This window comes from Euwallacea similis, chromosome 3 (genome assembly GCF_039881205.1).
Source record: "Euwallacea similis isolate ESF13 chromosome 3, ESF131.1, whole genome shotgun sequence".
NCBI classification, from domain to species: Eukaryota; Metazoa; Arthropoda; class Insecta; order Coleoptera; family Curculionidae; genus Euwallacea; species Euwallacea similis.
This window is the reverse complement of record NC_089611.1, coordinates 6,488,029-6,510,017: the sequence shown is the minus strand read 5'-3', so window position 1 is coordinate 6,510,017 and position 21,989 is coordinate 6,488,029. Positions and strand designations below refer to the sequence as shown.

Here is a 21,989-nt window from a genome sequence, read left to right as displayed (position 1 = left end):
TCTTCTTAACATGGCCACAAATGCCTACTTTTAACTTACATAAAATATGCAGATTAGCTTTGATACTATAAGTTTACCTGGAAGATTCATGGGGGATTTGACGACGTCTTACGGTGGATATTTGAGTGTCAATGGAAGCGGCGGAAAGTTCAGCGTTTTCCTTACGGGAAATGGAATTTCTCTGAAATCAGATCTCAGCACTCATGAATTACGTTTAAATGAAAAATTCTGGAAAGTTACTTCTGGAAACTTACCGGGTTGCCAAAGCTTCTTAACTAGGGAGTGTTTTCTTTTAGTTTTGCAAAAGGTCACTTCAATAATAATTCAAGGAGAAGACATGGAGTGAGTTAAATTAATAACTCTTTTATGACACAGATCTCTAATGACCAAAAATCCCTCTTTAAAGGATCGTAGAAGTTCTCCTAGACTCTGCCAAGCCATACATCCCATACAACCGCACTAGCCATTCAATTGAACAATGCGAATGCCCCCTAGAATATGCAGGGTTGTCTTGTCAAAATCCCAATAACGGCTACTATAGATATTATCCAACTGAAGAAGAGGAAGTTACAGCAACTTCGTGGATTGACCAAGTTATCGGTGTGGCCACATCTTGCAACTGCAATTTGAGGTCTTGGGAGTGCGATCCCGATTCTGGACATTGCAAGGTGTGTCCATTTCTTTAAAGTTTGTTCAGGGCGCTTTAACATCGTTTATACTCCTTTAGAACTGCCTGAACAATACTTCAGGTTTTCACTGCGAGCTGTGCGATACCGGATACTACCTGGATTACCGAGGAAACTGCCAGGCTTGTTTGTGTCCTTCGGAATTGGATAATAATGCGGAGAGTTGTGTGGCTAAGAAAAACAGCTTCGTATGTCATTGTAAATTAGGTAATGTACTTTTTTTGACTCTTTAAGTACAATTTAAGGATTCTAAATGTTACAAATTAGATCTTTTCATCTTCGCCATTTTTTCAAGAATTTAGATTTCCCATAATTTTATTTGGAAATATAAATTTCGTTTCCTCAAATTCAGATATATTTTAGAAATTTTCATCATTATATTAGGTTTTAGTTATCTAAAAAAAAAACCTGCCTTAGAATTTTTCACCCACACCTTCACCTTCTCATTACGGTTTAGGCATGTTTTAGCAGTTTTTATCATACGTCTTCCCGTTTCAAAAGAGTTAAACCATCTGCAATTTTTTGTTGTTTAGAAACCTCGGAATTTAAACTTCTTTTTAACTTCATTAAGCTTTCGCCATTTCACAAAAGTTTGGTTTAGTTCCCTGCAAGTTTAAATGCGATTTAGAGCCTCTTAGATGCCGTCAAAGTTTATTTCACCAATTATCTCATTAGCTAAAAATAAATTTTTTGAGGTATTTGTTACATTTAAAATCAGTAAGGTTTCCTGTAAAAATAATCAAAATTTTGCCTTCCGTAGATTGCATATCTATACGGCTTAGAATTCATTTAAGAGAATGTCAAAAATCCATACATTTATTAACTTTTTTGCACATTTTTTGACGTTAAATATATTATCTTTTAAAAATGGACCAAATTTTCTTCCTTTAGATGCGATTCAAGGGAACTGAATAAACAGATTCTTTGCAATTTTCGACAGAGGCAATTATCTCTTTAACTGAATTTTTTCATGCCATTGCAATTTAATTCTTTTTAAATGATTATTCTCCAAAATTAATGAAATTCTTCGTTTTCTTTAAGTTGGGCTTAAAGCCCTTTAAAGGCTTGGAAGCATGGATATGTTGTACTCAATATTTCTCAAATTCTTACGTATTTTCTAGGATACACTGGATCGAAGTGCGAACACTGCAAAGACAGCTACTATCGCGACCCAATCACCAACAAATGCATACCCTGCGACTGCAACTACTATGGCAGCTATTCCAGCATTTGCAACCCCTTCGGGGTGTGCCAATGTAGGCCTGGTTTCCAGGGGGACAAATGTAATCAATGTCGAAACTCTAGGGAGTACATCAAAGAGGGAGTTTGTACAGGTAATAGCGTAGTTACAACCCAATTGTTGAAGTAGTGTTAGGTTTATATGGAACATACAGTTTTTATGGAATTGAGCGTTTGTTGTGGTTTTTTAGCTTGTGACGAATGTACGCAAATCCTTTTCAACGACATTGAACGCCTTTACAAATCCCTAGATGTGGTCACTGATCTCTTTAAGGATGGTCTAAGTCCTCCTTGGAAAGTCCTGGATGCCTTAAAAGCGAGAAATAAACAACTGAGCAAAAGTTTCACGTACAAACTCGAAAAAGCGAATAATGTTTTGAAATTTGAAGATTTAAATGAACTGGAAATGAGAGTTAACGATATGAAAGAGAAAGTTAAATTGTTAAATAAACGCTCCGATGAAGACTTGAAGCAGATGCAAAGGAACAGAGATTTGACGGAAAACTTCCAGGGCCAATTAAAACAAATAAAAGAGAAGATAATGGGCCTCATAAAGAGGTTAAAAGAGTTTGGGGAAAAGCACATAGATGCAGAGGAAGCAGTGAAACAGGCGGAAGCTATTTTGAATGCGATAGACACCAACGTTCAAAAACAAATAGACGATGTTGAAATCTACAACAAACCAATCGAAAATTACTGTAAAAAAATCAGTGAAAAAGTTAATGATCTATATCATGATCCACCAAATTTACCTTGCAATGACTTGAACGAATTTATTGCAAAACTTGACGATCTAGAAGCTATTTCTAAAGAAACTCGAGAAAAAACCTCGATCGCCTCTTCTCAAAACGATCAGAATCGATTGGCAATATTGAAGCTTAAAGGCGACTTAATGGATTTCAATGAAATCAAAAGCGAAGTGCTGAAAAGTATTGATGATATAAACGGAAAGATCAAAGAAATCAATGGGAAAATGTCCGCGTTAACGAATGTAATAGAGACGATGAAGAACTTCGATTTCAACGATTGGGATAAGTTAGAGAACCGGGTTTATAATCTCGAAGAGGAAACACCTTTGCTTGAAGATTTGGTCCACAGAGCCTCAGAACATGCTCAGAGACTGAAGAAGATTGTTGTTGATAGAATTGGGTGAGTCACTAAAGAAATCTTGCATAAAAAAGTAAATTTTCTTTTTCACTTTAGAGCCCTGAATTTTACCAAGAACGAAACTGAGAAAATAAAGGAAAGCACTGCCTATAGTGACATCATGGAAGGCATCGCCTCTGCCAGAGAAACTGCTAATAAAGCTCGCGAGATTCTCAAAAAAGCCTTGGAGATAATGCACCCAAACGGAGGGGATACTTTAATCGACAAGGCCAATTTGGCCCACTCCAGGTCGGACCGACTCAAGCACCGTATAAACAACATGAAAAACATATCAAACAGTAAACAAGAATTTCAATCAATTTATCAACAAACCTTGAAAGCTCAATTTTAGATCTGAACTCCCGGAGAAAGGAAGTGGATAATTTAAGGGCGGAACTAATCGACAATGCCAGATACAACAACGAGTTATATCGGCAGCTGCAATCAATTGAAACTCAGTTAACTTCCAAGGATCCTTTGATCAACAAACTACACGAGGCCATAGATAACAATACTGGGGTCATAGACCGCATGCGTCAAATCGAAAAAGAAGTGGCCAATCTCAACATCCCCAACAATTTGTTTAACGACAAGAATAAGTATGATGAAGCTAAAACTGAAACTGAGAGAGGTATGAGTGCGAATTATTGTTAGAGGTCTAGAGATTAGTGTTGTTTTTTAGCAATTAGAAAAGCCGATCAGGATGTTAAAGATGCCATTAGGAATGTGGATCGTTTGCTGGAAAGCGGACAAGGTTTCGATGGAGACAAAGTGGCAAACGCTCAAGAAAAGCTGGATAAAGTAACTTCGAAGATCGCGGATTTGCAGAATAAAATTAAGTACGCCAAACAAGTTGTAGAGACGGTAAGTTAATATATTTATTTTCGCTAAGTCTTCGTCGCCTCGTTAGATTCAGAAATTAACACACTTGCATTTTGTCAGATTCCACAGAATTTTATTTTGATATGTAGACTTCATTTTAACCATTTCCTCAAAGTTTTAAATATGATTTTTTCCATTACTATTTTATTAGACTTTTTGCAGGTATTAACAATATTTCGTGTACCAAATTCTCTCAAAAATTTCCTGAGCAATTAATTTTTTTTCTACCAGCAAAGTTTGTAATTTGCCACTATTATATTTTATCCAGTAAAATTCATAATTAACTCAATGTTCAATGGGCCAAATTCCTAGTGTCCAGTAAGCCCGGAATATTCCCTCTTCTATATATAACGCATGCGCATATACATATATGTATATAGCAAAACAACAGAGAAACCATAAAGGTTTACGACGAAATACCGGGTGTAACATAAGTGATGACTTTAATTTTAAGGAGTGATTCCTTGTCATATTTTAAGCAAAAATGTTCATATAAACATATGTCCTAACGTGCATCACTTTCGAGATACAGGGTGTTAAAGTTGAAAAAATAAATTGCGTTTTCTTTAATAGTTTTCGACTGCTTCGAAATAATTTCATGAAATTTCGTATACAGGGGTTTATTGGGATAAAAAATTCAAATTTATAGTCGATTTAGCTGTATTTTCTAGATGGCGCCACCAGCAACGATTTCGACCCCCTGAAATCGTTGCAACTTTTTTGTGTTACCCTGTGTGCCATTTTGGAATAGAAAAATCGATTCTCTCATCTTTTCTGCTTAAAAAAGGTACACTTTATTGAAGTCGCTACGAGCAACGATTTATGAGAAAAATGCATTTAAAGTTGATGATGCATGCACATTTTCGGAGGGTCAAAATAGCTTTATTTAAATCAAATGCTTAAAATGAGAACCGCGACTGTTAATACAAGCATCTAGTCTTCTTCTCATCGACTCATCAGTCGAAAACTATTAAAGAAAACGCAATTTATTTTTTCAACTTTAACACCCTGTATCTCGAAAGTGATGCACGTTAGGACATATGTTTATATGAACATTTTTGCTTAAAATATGACAAGGAATCACTCCTTAAAATTAAAGTCATCACTTATGTTACACCCGGTATAATAATACAGGGTGTAACATAAGTGAGGGTTTTCCTTTTAACACGACATAGACCTCAAAAAACAAAGTAATATTTTTATATAAGATTTTTTCGAAATCTTCAAAAAACAACCGAAATATGTGCCTATGAAAGTTTCAATAAGTACCATATCTTTAGCTACTGCTCACTCCGGGACTGGTTACAAAAGGTGTTCGAAATTGTCGCCATTGGTTTCATTTACACAAACTGGCGCTCGCCTTATCCACTACTCTGTACATGTTGTTAGAAAGAGATGGTTTTTCTCTAGTATCAACAATATATCCACCAATTCGTGATTCGAGTAATTATGGGCCCTTGTCACTTTAATAGTATCAATAGTGATAGTTTATCAAAACAACATCTGGAGCTAAACTTCACCGGTTGATTTTTAAGCGGCATGGGTAAATTGCATAAAAACAGTAAACATTAAATGTTTTTTGCGTTTTTACAATAGCTGATAATTTTTTGTGGGATGTTTATTTTCTTTACATTGAACTTATTATTCTATGCAGGAATGGATTTAGATTTTATGCAAAAATTTATTAAAACTCGTCTGCGCATATTTCCTTTTTTTTAGATTTAGAAAAAATATTGCTTAGTTTTTTGGGGTTTACGTTGTGTTAAAAAGAAAATGCCTACTTATGCTACACCCTGTATAAGATTATCATGATCCTTGTATGCGTATGGTTTATTTAAATCTATGTATAGTGAACTAACATTTTTGGACAATGGTGATTAGCCACTATATTAATAACCGATTTTGTTATCGTTATACATTCATTACCCCCTTTTTTTCTGAAAAATAAATACTTCCGTGAAGGTTTCTAATATCCCTAAGGGGGTTCAATAAAGATTTAAATTGTTGATTTAAGTCAGTCAGTGAGCGGCAAGTCCGTCCCTGTCTTTTTGTTTTACGTGTTGTCCAAGTGGCGGCACTCTTGTTGATGGATGGTGGCGGCACCAAGTGGACGAGCAAAGTAACTAAAAATCCAGGGACTGATTGTTTTAAATTTTGTACATTCTTGATGTTGATTGTAAAACTCTTAACCGCAATCGCTATAAATCTATAAACCCCTAATTGTAATACACCCCTGGCCTATCTTTGAATATTCCTCTTCCTGCTGAACACACAATTTCCGATTTAAAAGACTTTTCGCAATATTGTTCGAAAACGATTCAAATTCCATAAAAACAATAAATTTTCATGGGAGGATTAGCTCAAGAGGTGTTAAGTATCGTAAGGACTCAGGGTTTGAAAGTCTCGACAAAGTTATATCAGAACAAAGTTTGCTCTCCGTCGTCGATTTACGATATTGAAACGATGTAGACTTTCAAATACTACTTTAACTCACCGCCGACAGATCGTTAATTTAAAAATATTAATGAGAAAGTAAGGGCATTTGGCATTGTCAAGAATAGTTTCGGGGAGTTCTAAATCCAGGTCTTCTACGTCGTCGTTCACTTTCTGATGAATTTCGCAATATAGAACAATTTTCAGGAACCTTGAGGACGAAAATTGTCGACAATTTATTGAAATATTTTGAATTGAACATTTTAATCAAAATAATTTTCTTAATTGTCCTTGAATTTACGGACAAAAATATGGTTGTAAGTCCCAAATTTACTTTACAACACTGCCTGAAGAAATATGATTTGATTTTATTTCTTTCTTTTCTTTTCCAGGTTAACGTAGCTATTGGCTTGTCCAACTGCTCAATGGCATACACCTCTCCCTTACCCCAAATCGAAGCATTCCGCAGCCTCTCCATTACCTTCAAAGGTGTCAACTGCCAGTTGTTCAAATGGGATCGCGGTGGTTTAAGCATTAGAATCAGAAATGCACGAGCCATATTGAGCTATACCATTGACAGTTTGTCCGGGACACTAACTACTTCCAAGCAACGGGACATCGCATCTGAGAAAACATTATACGTGGAAAAGTAAAATTTGTTATACTTTATAGGCTCAGATAGTGTTTTTTATTATCCTCAGAGTCGGTTCGCTGCTGCGGCTTAAATACAACAACGATACCCACTGGAATAGCACTCATCTAGGTACGAGATCTTTGACCATCGATCCTACAGATGTTTTTGAGATTGGAGATGGACACATATTGAAAGAAAACACGACTTATATCAACAAACTTTCAATTAATGACTACAACATCGGTCTGTGGAAATTTAGTCAGACTTCCGGGAATTGCACGGGTCAGCAAAGGTATGTAAACGATAATTTTCACGTATTTAATTGTAATATTAATAAAATTTTGATAATTTTTATCAGGACAAATGTCACGGAGTCAGACACAACCAAGCCTTTTTATTCGGGAAATGGTTACAAGAAATATGGCCCGTCTGACCTTCTGGCTCCTTTGATGTTCAATCTGGAATTTCAAATCTCCACTTTCGACGAAAACAGTTTAATTTATTTTGCACATGAGATTGAGGTTTGTTAATTAGGACTAAAAAGTGTTTATTAACGACCTAGGAAAAAATCGACTTAGCAAATAACTTCTAGTATATTGGAACAGTAACAGACCAACTTCTTCTAGGTCGTTGCTTTCACGCAGTTTTAAGACATGAAATTTTCTCTTTTAAAATTCAAAATTGATGTTATCATTTGGGAAAAATGATAGACAGAGAAATATCATGTCAAAGGTTCTTCCTAAACTTAAAGAACTATATTTTTTAAATGATCTAAGTTCCTAAAACCCAACCTTGAGGTTATTATTTGGGAGAAAAACTAGGACACCCACAAATATTAGATCAAAGATATTAAAATATGATATCCATATTCTTGCAAAGTTTTCTATGTTATTAAGGACCTTCAACACCAATGATTTTTTTTGGAATTCTAAAGGTTCCTCCATAAAACAAAGTTGTCTAGTGTCTTTTAATGAATTAATTTCTGCAGCATCCATCGGCTATAATAGCCTTAACCCTAGACCAAGGTCATCTGCGACTTGACGTAATTCACAATAACGGTAAAGCGATATCCTTGAAGACAGACAAGAAGCTTAATGACGGAAGACCACATCAGGTGGGCATAGCCATGGTATTTTCAAATGATAAGCAGATGTACACCTTAGAAGCTGATACGGCAAATAACGGCACCAATGCGATTCTTGGGAAAAAGTTTGTCTTCAGGTAAAAGCAAACTAAAGTGTTTGTGATATAGAAACTTAGCAAAAATATGTCGTGGAATCTAGAATCAGAAAGGCGGTGCATTACGTTGGTGGAATCTCGCCGACTCTGGATTTGAACAATATTACAGTGAGCACGAGATCGTTTTTGGGTTTCCTGGTGCCGCCGGCACTACCAAACGAACAGATTTCTTCAGGAGTCACGCAGAAACCAGGGGAGGTATGATATATTGAGCACCAACTAATCAACTTGATGTTGCAAATTTCTGAAAATTAAATTCATCGCTGCCCTTTTTATATACATGGCGCTTATTTTCAAAATATTGTAAAACTCTTAACCTTAATCGCTTTAACTAATCATTACAATATCACTACAATGTTCTTTCTTTTAGCTCAAACTCCATAAAGCCTGGTTTGGAGGCACGGGCTCTTTACACCTTCGCTTTCCTCTACCACCAAAGAAGTCGGCCGAAAACAACATTTCATTCATTTTGAGACCACTCAATGCCAGCGCCGCCTTGCTCGACATACGCAATATTGGAACGGTAATATTAGCTTTTATATTCTCACACATCAATTAACCAAATTAATTGTTTAGATCACCCTGACCAATTGGCTACTGCAAGTAAATCTCGTTAATGGAGAGCATTATGTGGTGGACAAAAGATTAGCCTTAAATGTGAATGATTACAACAGGATTTCTATAACATTTAAAAAGGATTTAATTACGTTTAAAATTAACGATGAGGAACTGGACGTTTCTAGAACTAAAACTGAAAGGATGTTCGAAGAAGATTATGTGGATGTGGTTTTAGGGAGGCATGAAGGATTTCACTCGTTTTGTGGGGGCTTTAGCGAGCTTAATGTCAACCACGAGTAAGTGTTTATGTTCTTTCACTTCAGGAGAAAACCATTGAGTTCCAGAGATATATTGTTTACCCCGCAAACTGTCGTCAATTTCTCGAATGTGGAAATAGGGCGAGAGGAGCCCTTTGTGCGGCCAATGCTAAGACTGGAAAGGCTGCGTCCAGGTCCTCCAGTTACCCAAATTGCCATAACCAATACCATGCAAAGCACCCAAGGCTGCGCTGCTACCGCCAACTACGAAACTGATCCCACTGCTGTAAATTTCGGGGATCAGGCTGAGAGCTATATTAAACTGAAAACAGGTTTCTTTAAGAAAGATTTCACCCTTGAGTTCGAGTTCAGGACATTATACCCCAACGGAATGCTTTTTATTACAATGGTAGGTTTTGATTATCAATGAAACTACATACATACAAAAGTATATAATGAAGGCTATCACCTCTGATAAAAATGTTGCAATTATTTTGTTAATTAAAATGTTCACCGTTCAATAACAATATTGTGGTGTCTTTTAGATATATCATAGTTCATTCCGCAATTTTCAAGACATGCCTATAAGAGTGATCTTATGAATTTTACACAATTTTCATATCTCATTTCCTACCTCTTTCGCCTCTGAACAAACTTAATACAACTTATAAAATTAAAATAAATGGAATTAAACGCATTCAGAATATATTTAAGTCCCATGAAAGAGAACGGCGTATATAATCCTATAGATTTGTCAGGAATTTCCAAGTCTGAACTTCTCATTAACGCTTGATAGCGTTTATTGTACTGTAATACAAGTAGATGGAAAATTATCATATTCCTATAAAGCCGTGGACAAAAAAGGTGTTATTAAATATTCAAAGCTAATAGAAGTTTATTACTTGGGTTTCTTGTATATAGGGAGCCACTTCCACGCCTCAGTACAATTTGCTGGAGCTGAAAAACGGCCTTGTGATTTTCCATGTGAAAGCCAGAAAGAATAAACTCCCTAAGAAAAATTGGCCACAAACATTTCTCGCCAAAGTGAATGATGGAAAATGGCACAAACTCACCTTGATGAAAAAGAACAAGATGCTGCAAATGTGGTTGGATGGGGAGGCTAAGAAACCTGTTAAACTTCCCAAGACTAACGTTAAAAACGAAATTTTCTTCGGTAACGTCCCTAAGGACTATATTTCTAGCAGGGAATTGGTAACTTTTTAATTTTTCTTAAACTCAGTGATTTAGTTGGACAATTTCAGAAGCAACGCATCAACCCTTTCAGAGGTTGCATGAATAATTTGAAGATAAATGAGCAACTAACATTACTGGGCAAAAACACTAGTGACGTGAGCTATAGCAACATCAGACAGTGCTTTCCCAATATTGAAGAAGGAGCTTATTTCAGTGGAGATTCATACGCTATATACAGTAAATACTTAGTAAAAATTTATGTCAAATTCTTGCATGCAATTGCGCAATTTTGAATTCAAATACATCATTGTAATGGAAATTTTATGCTCTTTCCGAATATGGAAAAGCATCATTGGAATTTTATATTTAAAATTATAAAGTTGAGGTCATTTCTTCTGAAATCGAAAGTCGTACATAACTGCAAGTCAGAAGATATCAAATTGTCAATGTATTACATGAGACGATTTCTACCGGTAATTAGTAAGCGTCTGGCACCTTAATGAAATATGTTCGTTCTCCGTTTCATTTGTGGGGTTAAATAAGGATAAAAAACAATTTTGAATACTAAACGCATGCCACTTTGAAACTTAATCTCAGGTTCGAGTTTTTCAAGTTTACATTTCTATACCATTTTGTCAAGAAATACAAGCAAATTTCTTAATAATATGGTGAATGTCATATTTAATTATCATCTTTGGAAATATTTACTGTAACATAATGACCAACTTCCACTTTTGATCAAACTAACATGTCTTTGCTGCGCACTTTTTGCATACTTGAGTTTACCGATAAATTAAATAACGTTTTTAATTAATTCAATGTTTCAGAGGAAGGCTTCCGGATCCACAAAATCCTGGATTTGAGCTTTGAATTCCGTACAGCAGAACAAAACGGCATACTCCTCACTGTTTCCAATGAGGGCAATTATCCAGCCCTCTCCGTAGAGCTACAGAATGGCGCTGTTGTCATGACTGTAGACCTGGGCAATGGTGTCCAAACTAACGTAACTAACAATCTGGATTCAGACTTTTCCTTATGCAACAATCTATGGCATAATGTCTCTGCCATGTACTCTAGCTCAGAGCTCACCGTTAATGTGGATGGGATCAGGAAAAGTTGGGTGAAGAACGACATTAATTCTCTTATGGATGAGATTGATGCCCCCTTATATATCGGAGGGTTACCAGGTAAGTTTTCATGTCATAAAATCAATAAGATTGTATGGTGTTATTGCAGATAATGCAGCTGTAGGTACTTTGAAAACCAGGGAGAATTTCAAAGGGTGCTTGCGGAATTTGAAGATTGAGCGCGAGCTAAAAGATTGGGCAGAAATGGAAGAGCTTAATGGAGTTTTAGTGAACTCTTGTCCTACTACATCAACTCCTAAAAGCTGATTTTGAGGAGCTTTTCCTTTCTAAACCAAATGGTGCCATTATATTATTTTCAGTAATTGTTTAGTAATGACTAGGAGGATCATTTTAATAGATGTGTTCATGTAATTAAGCTAACTTTATTATTTAATTAAAAGAATTATCTATAATTTAATATTTAAAAATCCTGAACAAGTATTATTATAGTCCCTGACACCGTATTCTACTAGAAAATATTCAGGTAAATGTATAGAATATACAAATTGTCTTCTTAATGTAAATAATTTATTTTTTGTACAGTTTTATTTATATATACTTACATTATTGTAATAGGCCAATGTACATAAATACCATTAAATTTTTTGTATATAAAATCATGTTGTTTCATTTTTCAATCCCGGAATCCGGCTGTGCTTACGGAATAGCCAACGTTAGACATGCTAACAGCATCTCTTGTTTACCGCCTCACGATTCTCACAAAAGCAAATTTTCTTTACTCACAATTATTTAATTACAAGTTCGAGACCTGATGCAAAAGAAAAGATACTTCGTTAACTACGTCTTCAATATTTTATGATCGCAAACTTGAACTGAAAAATTTATAGCTCCAAAAATTAGAACACATTACTCAAAAATAGCGTTAAAATTCATAAATACTACAACAATTTCACAAATTTAGTTTTTGTAAAACCAGTGGCGTGCACTACAATTTTGCGCAAAAAAAATAGTTTGAAAATTGAGTGCTCCGATTTCGATGAGATTTGGTTCCGCAGTAGGCATACGATACAGTATTGATATGCCGCGATCAAAACTCAAATCGGACAACTTCGATTTTTTGGCTTAAAAATCTTCCTGATGTATAGTCCATGGTATTTTTTGGACCAAAAAATCGAAGTTGTCCGATTTGAGTTTTGACCGCGGCATATCAATACTGTATCGTATGCCTACTGCGGAACCAAATCTCATCGAAATCGGAGCACTCAATTTTCAAACTATTTTTTTTGCGCAAAATTGTAGTGCACGCCACTGGTTTTTCCATGTCCAATTTTTCGAACAAATGTGAAATTTTCAGATATTCTCATTTTAAAAATTTTAGGCTTTGAAACGCAAAATGTTACGTACATCGCCTGGAGACCGTTCCATATTCATCATCTACTTACCCTGTCATAAGTTAAGATAATAATGAACTTGTCCTCATACATCTTACTTTACAGATGGATCATAGAATGCTTTATATTTTGCCGGAAATAAAACAACGAATAATTGATTCCATTTATATAATTTTATTACTGGACTACCCATTTCGTTAATATTATTCTAAAAACAATTAATAACAAGACATGACTTTGGAGTTTAAGTTTCAAAATCTCTGAGAAGTACACCAAAAAATCCTCCAGTGTTTTTGCTGCAGCTTGGAAACCTCAGGAAATCTGCAAGACAAAAAAGCTGTATTAATAACACGCTTCAAAATTGCTCCTGTAGTACATTATACATGCTAAATAACTACATAGAAAATTAGTTATATCTCCCGCCTTTTCAGGCCCTATATGATACCATTGAAAATTTCCAACTTTTACTATCTTAATTCTTTATTTAATATTATTTTATTATGAAGAAAAATATATATTTAAATAGCGGACAATCGATACAATCTTGGCTACTATCTTTCAAAACTTTTCTCAACTATTCCAACAAAATTCGTATGTATATAATTCATTATACGTTTATCTCGAACCAACTCAATACTTTAAAAAGAGATGAACACAATCTTATTTTATGTCTTAAACAGCTGATTTCAGACCTCAATCAGCTGATTTTGACTTGGACATGTCTATCTTACGTCTGGCACTTTACCGGTGGTCTTAAATTAATCAGTTTCAAAATAGATATTAAAAAAACTCAAATCCCTATTAAAAAACCCTTTTACTGTATATTTTATTATGCCCAGGCAGTTATAACGTCTAAACGTCTAACATGGAACATTTACTAAAAGGCAAATTCGGGTAAGTTCTATTTCCATAAAACAGAATCTATCCTGTGAAGGTTATGTCACCTTTGCTCCTGTCTTTTATAAACTCAAAATGATATAATAGCATTTTTTCCATTAAAACAAACAACTCAATTTTCAGACGAGTTGTCATAAGTTCCTACTCGCATCACTCCTCCAAATATGGCTCACAGAAACGATTTCAAAGAAACATTGCGAGTCTGTGGGGTGGAAGAGCTCTTGACAGATCACGATCAATTTTCCATGAACACTATAAATACCAAAGGAGAGAATATGGAATGTTAATTGTTAGAGCTTTGAGGGGTGTGTTGAAGATTCGGTATTTGCTTATTGGAGGTGCTGTCGCTGGGGGAGGGGCTCTAAACAAGGTAATTTTTTGCTGCAACTAACAAATTGAATGTCTATGTAGTATCAACAAAATTTAAATAAAATTGCTGAAACTAGAATAAAATACCTGCTTGTATAACTCCAAATTACAGCAACACACATTTTGCAGAAATATAATGATTGGAAAGATGGATTGCCAGATTTAAAATGGCTTGATGAGGTACTTCCTGATAATGACAAATGGAATAAAATGCGTGGAAACTTAATTGAATTCAAAGACAATTTGAAAAACAACATTGAAATAGATCCAAGAATTAAAGCTCTATCTGAGGCAAAATATTCTCAATTTAAAAATTGGTTTGACCAAAGACTTGATGATGCTGTGGCTGCAGCTGAGAAGGTGGATCAAGCAAATAAGACCAATCTTGACAAAGGTACAAATTGTTTTAGGTGATGAGAGAAAGGATATTTGAGTACATTCGAAGTTTTTTTTTTTAATTTACTAATCCTAATTTAATTCTTTGTTTAGGTGCAAGCCAAGGCCTTAGTGAAATCATTGACCGAATGTACTCAGGTATGACTTTTTTTTAACTCATTCTTGGAAGCATTCAAATTTATTATAAGGTTTTGTTTTAGAGGTAAAAAATGAGCTTAAAAAGAAAAATATTGCTTATGCAAGACCATTTGCCAGGCAGGACAGTGAAGAAGATAGTCGAACTCGAAAAGAAGCACAACAAAGATTAAATGAGATTCAAGATGAAATGATGCAAACTCAAATTAAATACCAAAGAGAGTTGGAGAAACTAGAGAAGGAAAATAAAGAGTTGAGGAAACAAAATTTGCTTTTAAAACAAGTAAATAAAAACCTATTTTAATTAAACTCAAATACTAACCACAAACATTTCAGGGCCGGAAACCAAACATGAAAAAAATCAAACGCAGTTTAATTGACATGTACAGTGAGGTTTTGGATGAACTAGCTGACTTTGACAGTGGTTATAATACTCAAGATCAACTTCCAAGAGTGGTGGTAGTTGGTGATCAAAGCAGTGGAAAAACTTCAGTGCTAGAAATGATTGCACAGGCCAGGATTTTTCCTCGAGGAGCTGGAGAAATGATGACCAGGTATAAAACGCCTTAAGATCAAACAAGATATATTCAAAATTCAATTTAGAGCCCCAGTTAAAGTCACCCTCTCAGAAGGACCTTATCATGTGGCTCAATTCCGGGATTCGTCCAGAGAATTCGATTTAACCAAAGAAAGTGATTTGGCAGACCTCAGGAAGGAGGTGGAGCTGCGCATGAGAAACAGTGTTAAAGGGGGTAAAACTGTTTCCAGCGATGTAATTTCCATGACTGTCAAAGGTATTTATTTTTATATATTGTGTTCATAACTTTTTTACAAAAACCTAATAAAATAAATAGCCTTAAAGAAAACCGAAATGTAAGTTGAACTAACTTCAAGAATGATTTTAAGCACCGCAATTTCTTTTGTTTTTAGGACCAGGTTTGCAGCGAATTGTTTTGGTCGATTTACCTGGGATTATATCTGTAAGTACCTAGTTTAATTTAATCTTTAATTAATAACTTTGCATGTCCAGACACAAACAACTGATATGGCGGCAGACACCAGAGAAAGCATAAGACAGATGACTCAAGCATACATGAACAATCCCAACGCCATTATACTGTGTATTCAAGACGGATCAGTAGATGCCGAAAGAAGCAATGTTACAGATTTAGTGGCGAGCTGCGATCCTAGTGGCAAAAGGACCATATTTGTCTTGACGAAAGTGGATATGGCGGAAGAAAACTTAGCTGACCCTTCTAGGGTAATTAGGTCAGCTACAACTCAAATTCATTAAATCAAAACATCATTTCAGATAAGAAAAATCCTCTCAGGCAAGTTGTTCCCCATGAAAGCTTTAGGTTATTTTGCAGTGGTAACGGGCAAGGGAAGAAAGGACGACTCTATTCAAACCATCAAGGATTATGAAGAACATTTTTTTAGGAGTTCCAAACTCTTTAAGTAAGTCTCTTTAAGCAATGTTTTGAAAAGGGTATTTTATAAATATTTTCACTTCAGAGATGGCCAGATTAGATCCACACAAGTAACCACTAGAAATTTGAGTCTAGCCGTAGCCGATTGCTTCTGGAAAATGGTGAAAGAGACAGTAGAGCAACAGGCAGATGCTTTTAAAGCTAGAAGATTCAACCTTGAAACTGAGTGGAAAAACAACTTCCCAAGGTAAGTCTCAAACCTTCCTTTTACACATTAAATAACATAGTTTCTTACAGAATACGAGAACAAGACAGAGATGAACTTTTCGAAAGAGCACGAGGAGAAATCCTTGATGAAGTAGTAAATTTATCCCAAGTCAGCCCCAGAGAATGGGAAGAGCGTTTGTTGCAAAATATATGGGATAAAGTCTCCGGAAATATGTTTGAGAATATCTACATTCCTGCAGCTCAAACTGGGTCTGCGGAGACTTTCAACACTGCCGTGGATATAAAGCTGCGTCAGTGGGCCGAATCCACTTTACCCTCTCAATCGGTCGATTGCGGATGGGATAGCTTGAAAGCAGAGTTCCAGAGATTTATGCAAAAGGCTTCGATCGCCCCTGATCACGATGACATTTTTGATGAATTAAAGAGAGCAGTCGTTAATGAAGCCATGAAAAGGCACAAATGGGAGGACAAGGTATTTAAACTTCAAGCACCTTCGTCAAATTATCCAGACAAAGTAAAACCGGAACTCATTCTTGAGTTATTTGTCAGTATTTAATCTGAAGCACGGAACACCCTCATCGTTTCGTCAAGATGTTTGTTTCATTTCATTTTTAAATAATTGTTAGAAATTTACATATTCATCGCATTCGCCATTTCGTCCAAAGGTTCTATGAATATGAAATACCCTTTGAATTTTTAAATTTTGAACATCAAGGATTTGTCCAGACATTTTTTTATTCCAGGCGTCAGATATGCTTAGAGTAATTCAGCTGAACACCTTAGAAGATAGAACGATCGCGGATAAAAGAGATTGGGACCAGGCGGTACGATTCCTAGAAACGAGTGTGAAGCAAAAACTAAAAGAAAGCGAGAAGCTATTGAAGGACTTATTAGGCCCTTCCACTAGAGAAAGATGGCTATATTGGCAATATCAGAACGAAGTACAAGCGAAGAGAGGTCAAGTTAAGAACGAGCTGGATAAGGTTTTACATTCAAACGAGGTAAGAACTATTGAAGAGAGGTTGCTCTCTGTTAAATTTAAACTAACAAAATTCTACCTCAGTTAGAGTTAATTGATATCGAAAAATTGTCGAGTTAAAGAACGTTATTTACAAGTTACGATGTTTTGACGTTTAGCTAGTTTTCAATTTAGAAACATCCTCCCATTTTATCTTACGACGAACTAACAACTATCAGAAACAACCTCCAACGCAACAACATTGACGTAGACAATGAGTTTGTGCGAGAGGTGTGGGAAGCCATTTATAGGAGACACTTTTTAAATCAAGCTCTAGGAAGGTCAGTTCAATTAACTTTTCAAATGTTATTTTTATTAAAGTTAAATTCATAATTCAAGGGCGTATGATTGCCGGAAAGCCTTCTACTTGTACCATCAGCAAATGGACGTTGATTGTGCAGATGTAGTTCTTTTTCATAGGATACAGCAAATGATGAAAGTGACGGCAAATGCTCTTAGACAGCAGATTACTAATCGGGAAGGTAAATTTCGAAAACTTAGAAGTATTTATTTGAAGAAACTTATATTTGTTTCAGCTAGGAGATTAGATAAAGAAATCAAGGAAGTATTGGATGATTATGGTCAAGATCAGGACACAAAAGTGCAGCTTTTAACGGGGAGAAGAGTCACTTTAGCTGAAGAATTAAGTGAGTGTTTGCGACCAATTATGATGAATGATGATAAAAACAAATTATGTATTTATTCATTTATATTTGAATTTTTAGAACGAGTGCGGCAGATTCAAGAGAAACTAGAAGAATTTATCCAAGCCCTGAATAAAGAAAAATAAGTCTGTTTAGGCCAATTTTTAATGATCTAATTCTAAGTTCTTTACGCATTAAGTGAAAACATCATTGTTATTACCGAATGTGAATGGCTTTTTCTACATTTTTTTTTGCATTATAATTATATTTATATTTTCATTACTTTTTTTTATTGTATCAAACATGATTAGTTCATCAAAGGGGGAAAAATTTTATTGATGTTACTTGAAATTCCTCAATTAAGAATATTGTTTTTTTTTTGTTCGTTTGTACATAATGTTAATAAACTGGTACTTATTTATTTGATGTAGATTTGTATACATGTTTCGTCGTTTTTCTCTCTAATTTTCAACTCCATTAAAAAATTTCAGTTTTCTTGGCACAGTTATATAGCAAAATGAATTCCGTTTACAATAATACGCCATTTGAAATATTAAAGTGAAGGTAGCTGGGGTAAGGGGGTGATTGATACAATTCTCTCTAATATTAAATTAAACTTCCCCTAGATATCTAAATAGACGTTTTTTTATTATTTTAAATTTTCCTTCCAATAAAAAGAAAAATTTCGGGTGATTCGTTTTGAAATGAACACCCTGTATGTTCCTTCAAGAAATAAATATCGTATTTTCAAAGGAAAATTTAAAACATAGTAAAGCCAGAAAATTTCCGTCTTTATTCATTTATATTTTCATGATTTTGCTTAATTTGACCTTTCATGACATTTGGGCAAACGAGGAAATTTTATTTATTCAAATTGAGCTCGGTAAAATATACCTACTGCTCTTTTGTCGTCGAAAAACATATACCACATATTTTAAAAATACATTCAACTCTACAATACTTCATTTCCTACAAAAAGTCAAACTTATGTTACAATAATGACTACTTCAATACTGAATTTAAACTAAATTGTAATATAAGCTATAAATAGATGTAGGAATGTCATCGATAAAATGTTATATTTTGGAGTAAATATCACTTCGCATTTTAACATAATCCTTAAAACACTAATTTGCACATACCTTTAGGAAAAAATTGCTTACCTTTCAAACTTCAGCTACTCTTTTTCACCTTTAATTCCGAAAATTTCTCTCCTAACGCTTTCATTATTTCCCCATGCTTTTTCGCGGGATCTTTATGCAGGGCGTAATTTTCTTTCACGAAAAGGGCAAATCCGGTGGCCTGCTTCTTCGGAGTAGCCGTTACTGTTTTGGTCTCTCCATTTTTCATAATTTTATTTAAGAGTACTTCGAATTTGCCGTAACAGAGACCGCATCGCTTGCGTTCAAGGTCCAGGGATTTTGAGTGTCGTCCAAAACTAAAAAATTCTTGAATTACAACCCAACATTGTCTAATAAAAACAGTTAAATTCTACCTATAGCCACATCCCGTGCACTTATAAGTATATTTAGTACTTATTTGGAAGGAGTGGCAGCGCTTTATCGGTGGCAACTCCGGAAACACTTTCATGGCTTTAAAAGCCCTAAAATATCCATATATCAATTCAAATATTTGCTTCAAAATCACTTCCTACCAACTCTTCCAGAACTTTCCATGTCCATCCGCTACTTGATTAACAATCCACGTTGCGGCGTGACACATTTCATGGATTAATGTGTCTCTTAATCTGCATGGTAAATCCAAAACTTTGGTAGAGAGCGAGATTTTTACCTAAAGAAATCCCGCTTTAAACGTTATGACTACAAGCAGTGAAATATCCAAACCTTTCTCTCAATTTTCCCGGTTCTACGCGTTATTTTTACGCAACTACACCGACCAGCAGTCTTTCTTAGTTTTACATTCCACTCGATTTCCGTGTCTTTGGGAATGGCATTGTCAAACACTTTTTCGTTGTAAAGGGCGAATAATCTCAAGGCTAAATCGTGCTTATGCTGAGCGAAATTGTTACGAAAAATTCGAGCGGACATATCACATTTGTAGATTGGTGTTGATGCTAAAAAAGGTCACTTAATTGATCCAAAAAAAGTGGCGGAAGAACTTTGGGGAAAACTAGGACTAATGGTTTTAAAAGCAAAAAAATTTTCAATTGTAAGGGCGATATTTAAACTACGGCAATGTTGTATGCAATTCTAACAACTTAGTCAGTACATGTTTGCCAGCCATTTTAAAAACAAATTAAAGATGCGACCTTGCCTTCCTTACCTGATAAAGATTCCAAAAAGCTGTAAGACTTGTTTTTCTCAGGAATAATGCTCTTTCTGGTGATCTCCAACAACTTAATATTCTTATCATACTCCTCATCACTGGAAGCATCCTCACCACTACTACTTTCTTTCTGTTTTTGAAACCTTTGAGGATTTACAGGTACATTTTCTTTATCTCTTTTTTTATTAATGTTATTTTTCCCTATTATAGGATCGTCATCCATGAAATCTAACTTAGTTTTTACCAATTTAACCCCTGAAATTAAGGTACATAAAGGAGGTAAATAATTTGAAAACAAGCACAACCTCTTTCTCTATTCTGATCAGAATCATCGCTGTCTGTGTCAGAGTCAACCAAACCTTTCAGTTTCTGAATCCAAGGAGACTCCATAGTAGGCTTTTTCAAGACATTCAAATTTTGCCTTTTCAAACTAGTATTCTTTGTCTGCAGCAAAGGCTCCTTCGTTTTCAGTGGTTTCCTAAAATAAATGTAACTTAATAAATAATGATAATCAAAACAAAGAATTGCAATTAACTGTTCAGTGGTGACAGTATGAGTTAAAGGTTTATTCTCTTTGACTCTTTTTTTCTCTGAATAAGACTGCAAAACACTGTCCTGTTTTTTTCTCCATGAGTTGCCATAAATTGAATCTAACATAGATTTGACTTCTTTGATGTTTTGATGAATGGGCGTTTTTGTATTGTCTGATTGATGTTCTAGAAATTTACTTAAATATACTGAGTGTTTGTGGCAAAAGATGTCATAAAAAAATAATTACAAACTGTAAGAGAACTTACCATCCATATTGCTTTGTGTCATAAATCTTGGAACTTCTTTCACAGGGGACCTGATTGGAGATGTATCACATGCAATATTAAAACTTTTCTCATTTGGTACTAAAGAGTCATCAATTATTATCACATCATTGTTTTTAGACACGTTGGTACTAAGCCTCAATTGTGAAGATTCGCTGCTACTACTAGACTTTTTTTTCAATTTTGTAGTAAGACTTTTCCTTATTTCTACACTAAATGAATCATCTGAAAATTTATCTTGCCCTTGGGACTTCTTGTCATCAGTCATATTTTTATTAAAACATTCATCAAACCTCAAAATGAGGTGGTCGTAATAGCTTGAAGAAACTGCCACTTGTTTATCACCTTTATCCCTCTTAATTGAGAGATCATCATTCGCAATTGTAGAAACATCACTGTAGAATGTAATACCCTTCTGGCCGTGCACATCGCCTAGCCACCGATGAATTTGATCAGTTTTCATTCCTATCTGCTTATCATGAGCCGTTATCTTTCTGCATTTATTGGCCTCAGGCTCAGAATCACTTGACTCAATAATAATTTTGCCATTATTCTCTTTTTCAAACTCTTTGGAGCTCACACTTTCAAATGAATCACACTCTAAATCGACAATGTGTAAGTCCTCCTTTCTAGTGGTTTTTGGCTTATGTAGTAACAAAGACTTTCGGAAATGCTTTCTTAAAGCCAGTGTGGAGGCTGAAAATATGTGAAATTTTAAAGAAACTACGTTTATGGCTAGAGAAACTTACTTTTATCAAGTTTTAAAGTTTTTTGTCTGTTCTTTAACTTTGGGGACATGGTGCTAAGAAGCTCAAATGATTCCTCCATGTAGAGAGCGAAAGTGAGAACGTAATGTGGAATAAGAATTTATGAACAGTAAAAGAGTGAATATGGTTTATTTCAAAAATACAAACTTTTTTAACCGTCATCGTCACTTCAGCCAATTAAATTAAGGGGAAACGTCATAAAGACAAAACAAATGCTGGGTTCTAATTTGAGTGAAATTTACATGACTGATCCATCT

The 21,989-nt window shown here is 35.0% G+C and overlaps 3 protein-coding genes across 4 annotated transcripts in view; 2 read left to right on the top strand and 1 right to left on the bottom strand.

The window, feature by feature from the left end:
* The window catches only part of wb (wing blister), a 79,889-nt gene extending 67,877 nt beyond the window's left edge, over positions 1 to 12,012 (top strand). For both annotated transcript variants that reach the window (XM_066406954.1, XM_066406955.1), the window contains 20 exons: positions 53 to 342; positions 407 to 668; positions 728 to 893; positions 1,808 to 2,020; positions 2,117 to 3,074; positions 3,129 to 3,370; positions 3,424 to 3,702; positions 3,754 to 3,935; positions 6,779 to 7,035; positions 7,088 to 7,312; positions 7,379 to 7,541; positions 8,009 to 8,241; positions 8,304 to 8,457; positions 8,630 to 8,782; positions 8,836 to 9,113; positions 9,162 to 9,483; positions 9,996 to 10,286; positions 10,337 to 10,505; positions 11,096 to 11,455; positions 11,505 to 12,012. In XM_066406954.1, coding sequence (XP_066263051.1) covers positions 53 to 342; positions 407 to 668; positions 728 to 893; positions 1,808 to 2,020; positions 2,117 to 3,074; positions 3,129 to 3,370; positions 3,424 to 3,702; positions 3,754 to 3,935; positions 6,779 to 7,035; positions 7,088 to 7,312; positions 7,379 to 7,541; positions 8,009 to 8,241; positions 8,304 to 8,457; positions 8,630 to 8,782; positions 8,836 to 9,113; positions 9,162 to 9,483; positions 9,996 to 10,286; positions 10,337 to 10,505; positions 11,096 to 11,455; positions 11,505 to 11,662 — 5,355 coding nt within the window. In that variant the 3' untranslated portion in view covers positions 11,663 to 12,012. The remainder of the gene's footprint in view (positions 1 to 52; positions 343 to 406; positions 669 to 727; positions 894 to 1,807; positions 2,021 to 2,116; positions 3,075 to 3,128; positions 3,371 to 3,423; positions 3,703 to 3,753; positions 3,936 to 6,778; positions 7,036 to 7,087; positions 7,313 to 7,378; positions 7,542 to 8,008; positions 8,242 to 8,303; positions 8,458 to 8,629; positions 8,783 to 8,835; positions 9,114 to 9,161; positions 9,484 to 9,995; positions 10,287 to 10,336; positions 10,506 to 11,095; positions 11,456 to 11,504) is intronic.
* Positions 12,013 to 13,493: 1,481 nt separating this feature from the next.
* Opa1 (Opa1 mitochondrial dynamin like GTPase) lies at positions 13,494 to 18,291 on the top strand. The gene is made up of 17 exons (XM_066406956.1): positions 13,494 to 13,641; positions 13,768 to 14,014; positions 14,143 to 14,407; positions 14,503 to 14,547; positions 14,610 to 14,827; positions 14,881 to 15,098; positions 15,148 to 15,338; positions 15,475 to 15,524; positions 15,575 to 15,805; positions 15,857 to 16,002; positions 16,060 to 16,221; positions 16,272 to 16,674; positions 16,946 to 17,203; positions 17,356 to 17,501; positions 17,560 to 17,702; positions 17,757 to 17,867; positions 17,946 to 18,291. Exons 1-17 carry the CDS (start codon positions 13,613 to 13,615, stop codon positions 18,008 to 18,010), a joined length of 2,928 nt encoding a protein of 975 aa, XP_066263053.1. The 5' UTR covers positions 13,494 to 13,612; the 3' UTR covers positions 18,011 to 18,291.
* A 626-nt stretch (positions 18,292 to 18,917) lies between these two features.
* LOC136420153 (germ cell nuclear acidic-1 protein-like) lies at positions 18,918 to 21,893 on the bottom strand. The gene is made up of 9 exons (XM_066406964.1): positions 21,715 to 21,893; positions 20,948 to 21,661; positions 20,686 to 20,866; positions 20,456 to 20,628; positions 20,148 to 20,405; positions 19,709 to 19,938; positions 19,519 to 19,655; positions 19,360 to 19,467; positions 18,918 to 19,302 (listed from the first exon to the last, which is right to left on the bottom strand). The coding sequence occupies exons 1-9, from the start codon at positions 21,791 to 21,793 to the stop codon at positions 19,038 to 19,040; spliced, it is 2,145 nt and encodes a 714-aa protein (XP_066263061.1). The 5' UTR covers positions 21,794 to 21,893; the 3' UTR covers positions 18,918 to 19,037.
* Positions 21,894 to 21,989: the final 96 nt, after the last annotated feature.

Coding starts and splice junctions, on each gene's coding strand:
- Opa1 (XM_066406956.1), top strand. CDS start 13,613: ATGGAACATTTACTAAAAGGCAAATTCGG. Junction 15,099..15,147: donor GCTGGAGAAATGATGACCAG/GTATAAAACGCC, acceptor AATTCAATTTAG/AGCCCCAGTTAAAGTCACCC. Junction 17,703..17,756: donor GCAGATTACTAATCGGGAAG/GTAAATTTCGAA, acceptor TATTTGTTTCAG/CTAGGAGATTAGATAAAGAA.
- LOC136420153 (XM_066406964.1), bottom strand. CDS start 21,793: ATGGAGGAATCATTTGAGCTTCTTAGCACCATGTCCCCAAAGTTAAAG. Junction 20,629..20,685: donor CATACTGTCACCACTGAACA/GTTAATTGCAAT, acceptor CATTTATTTTAG/GAAACCACTGAAAACGAAGG. Junction 19,939..20,147: donor CTTTTTGGAATCTTTATCAG/GTAAGGAAGGCA, acceptor GACCTTTTTTAG/CATCAACACCAATCTACAAA.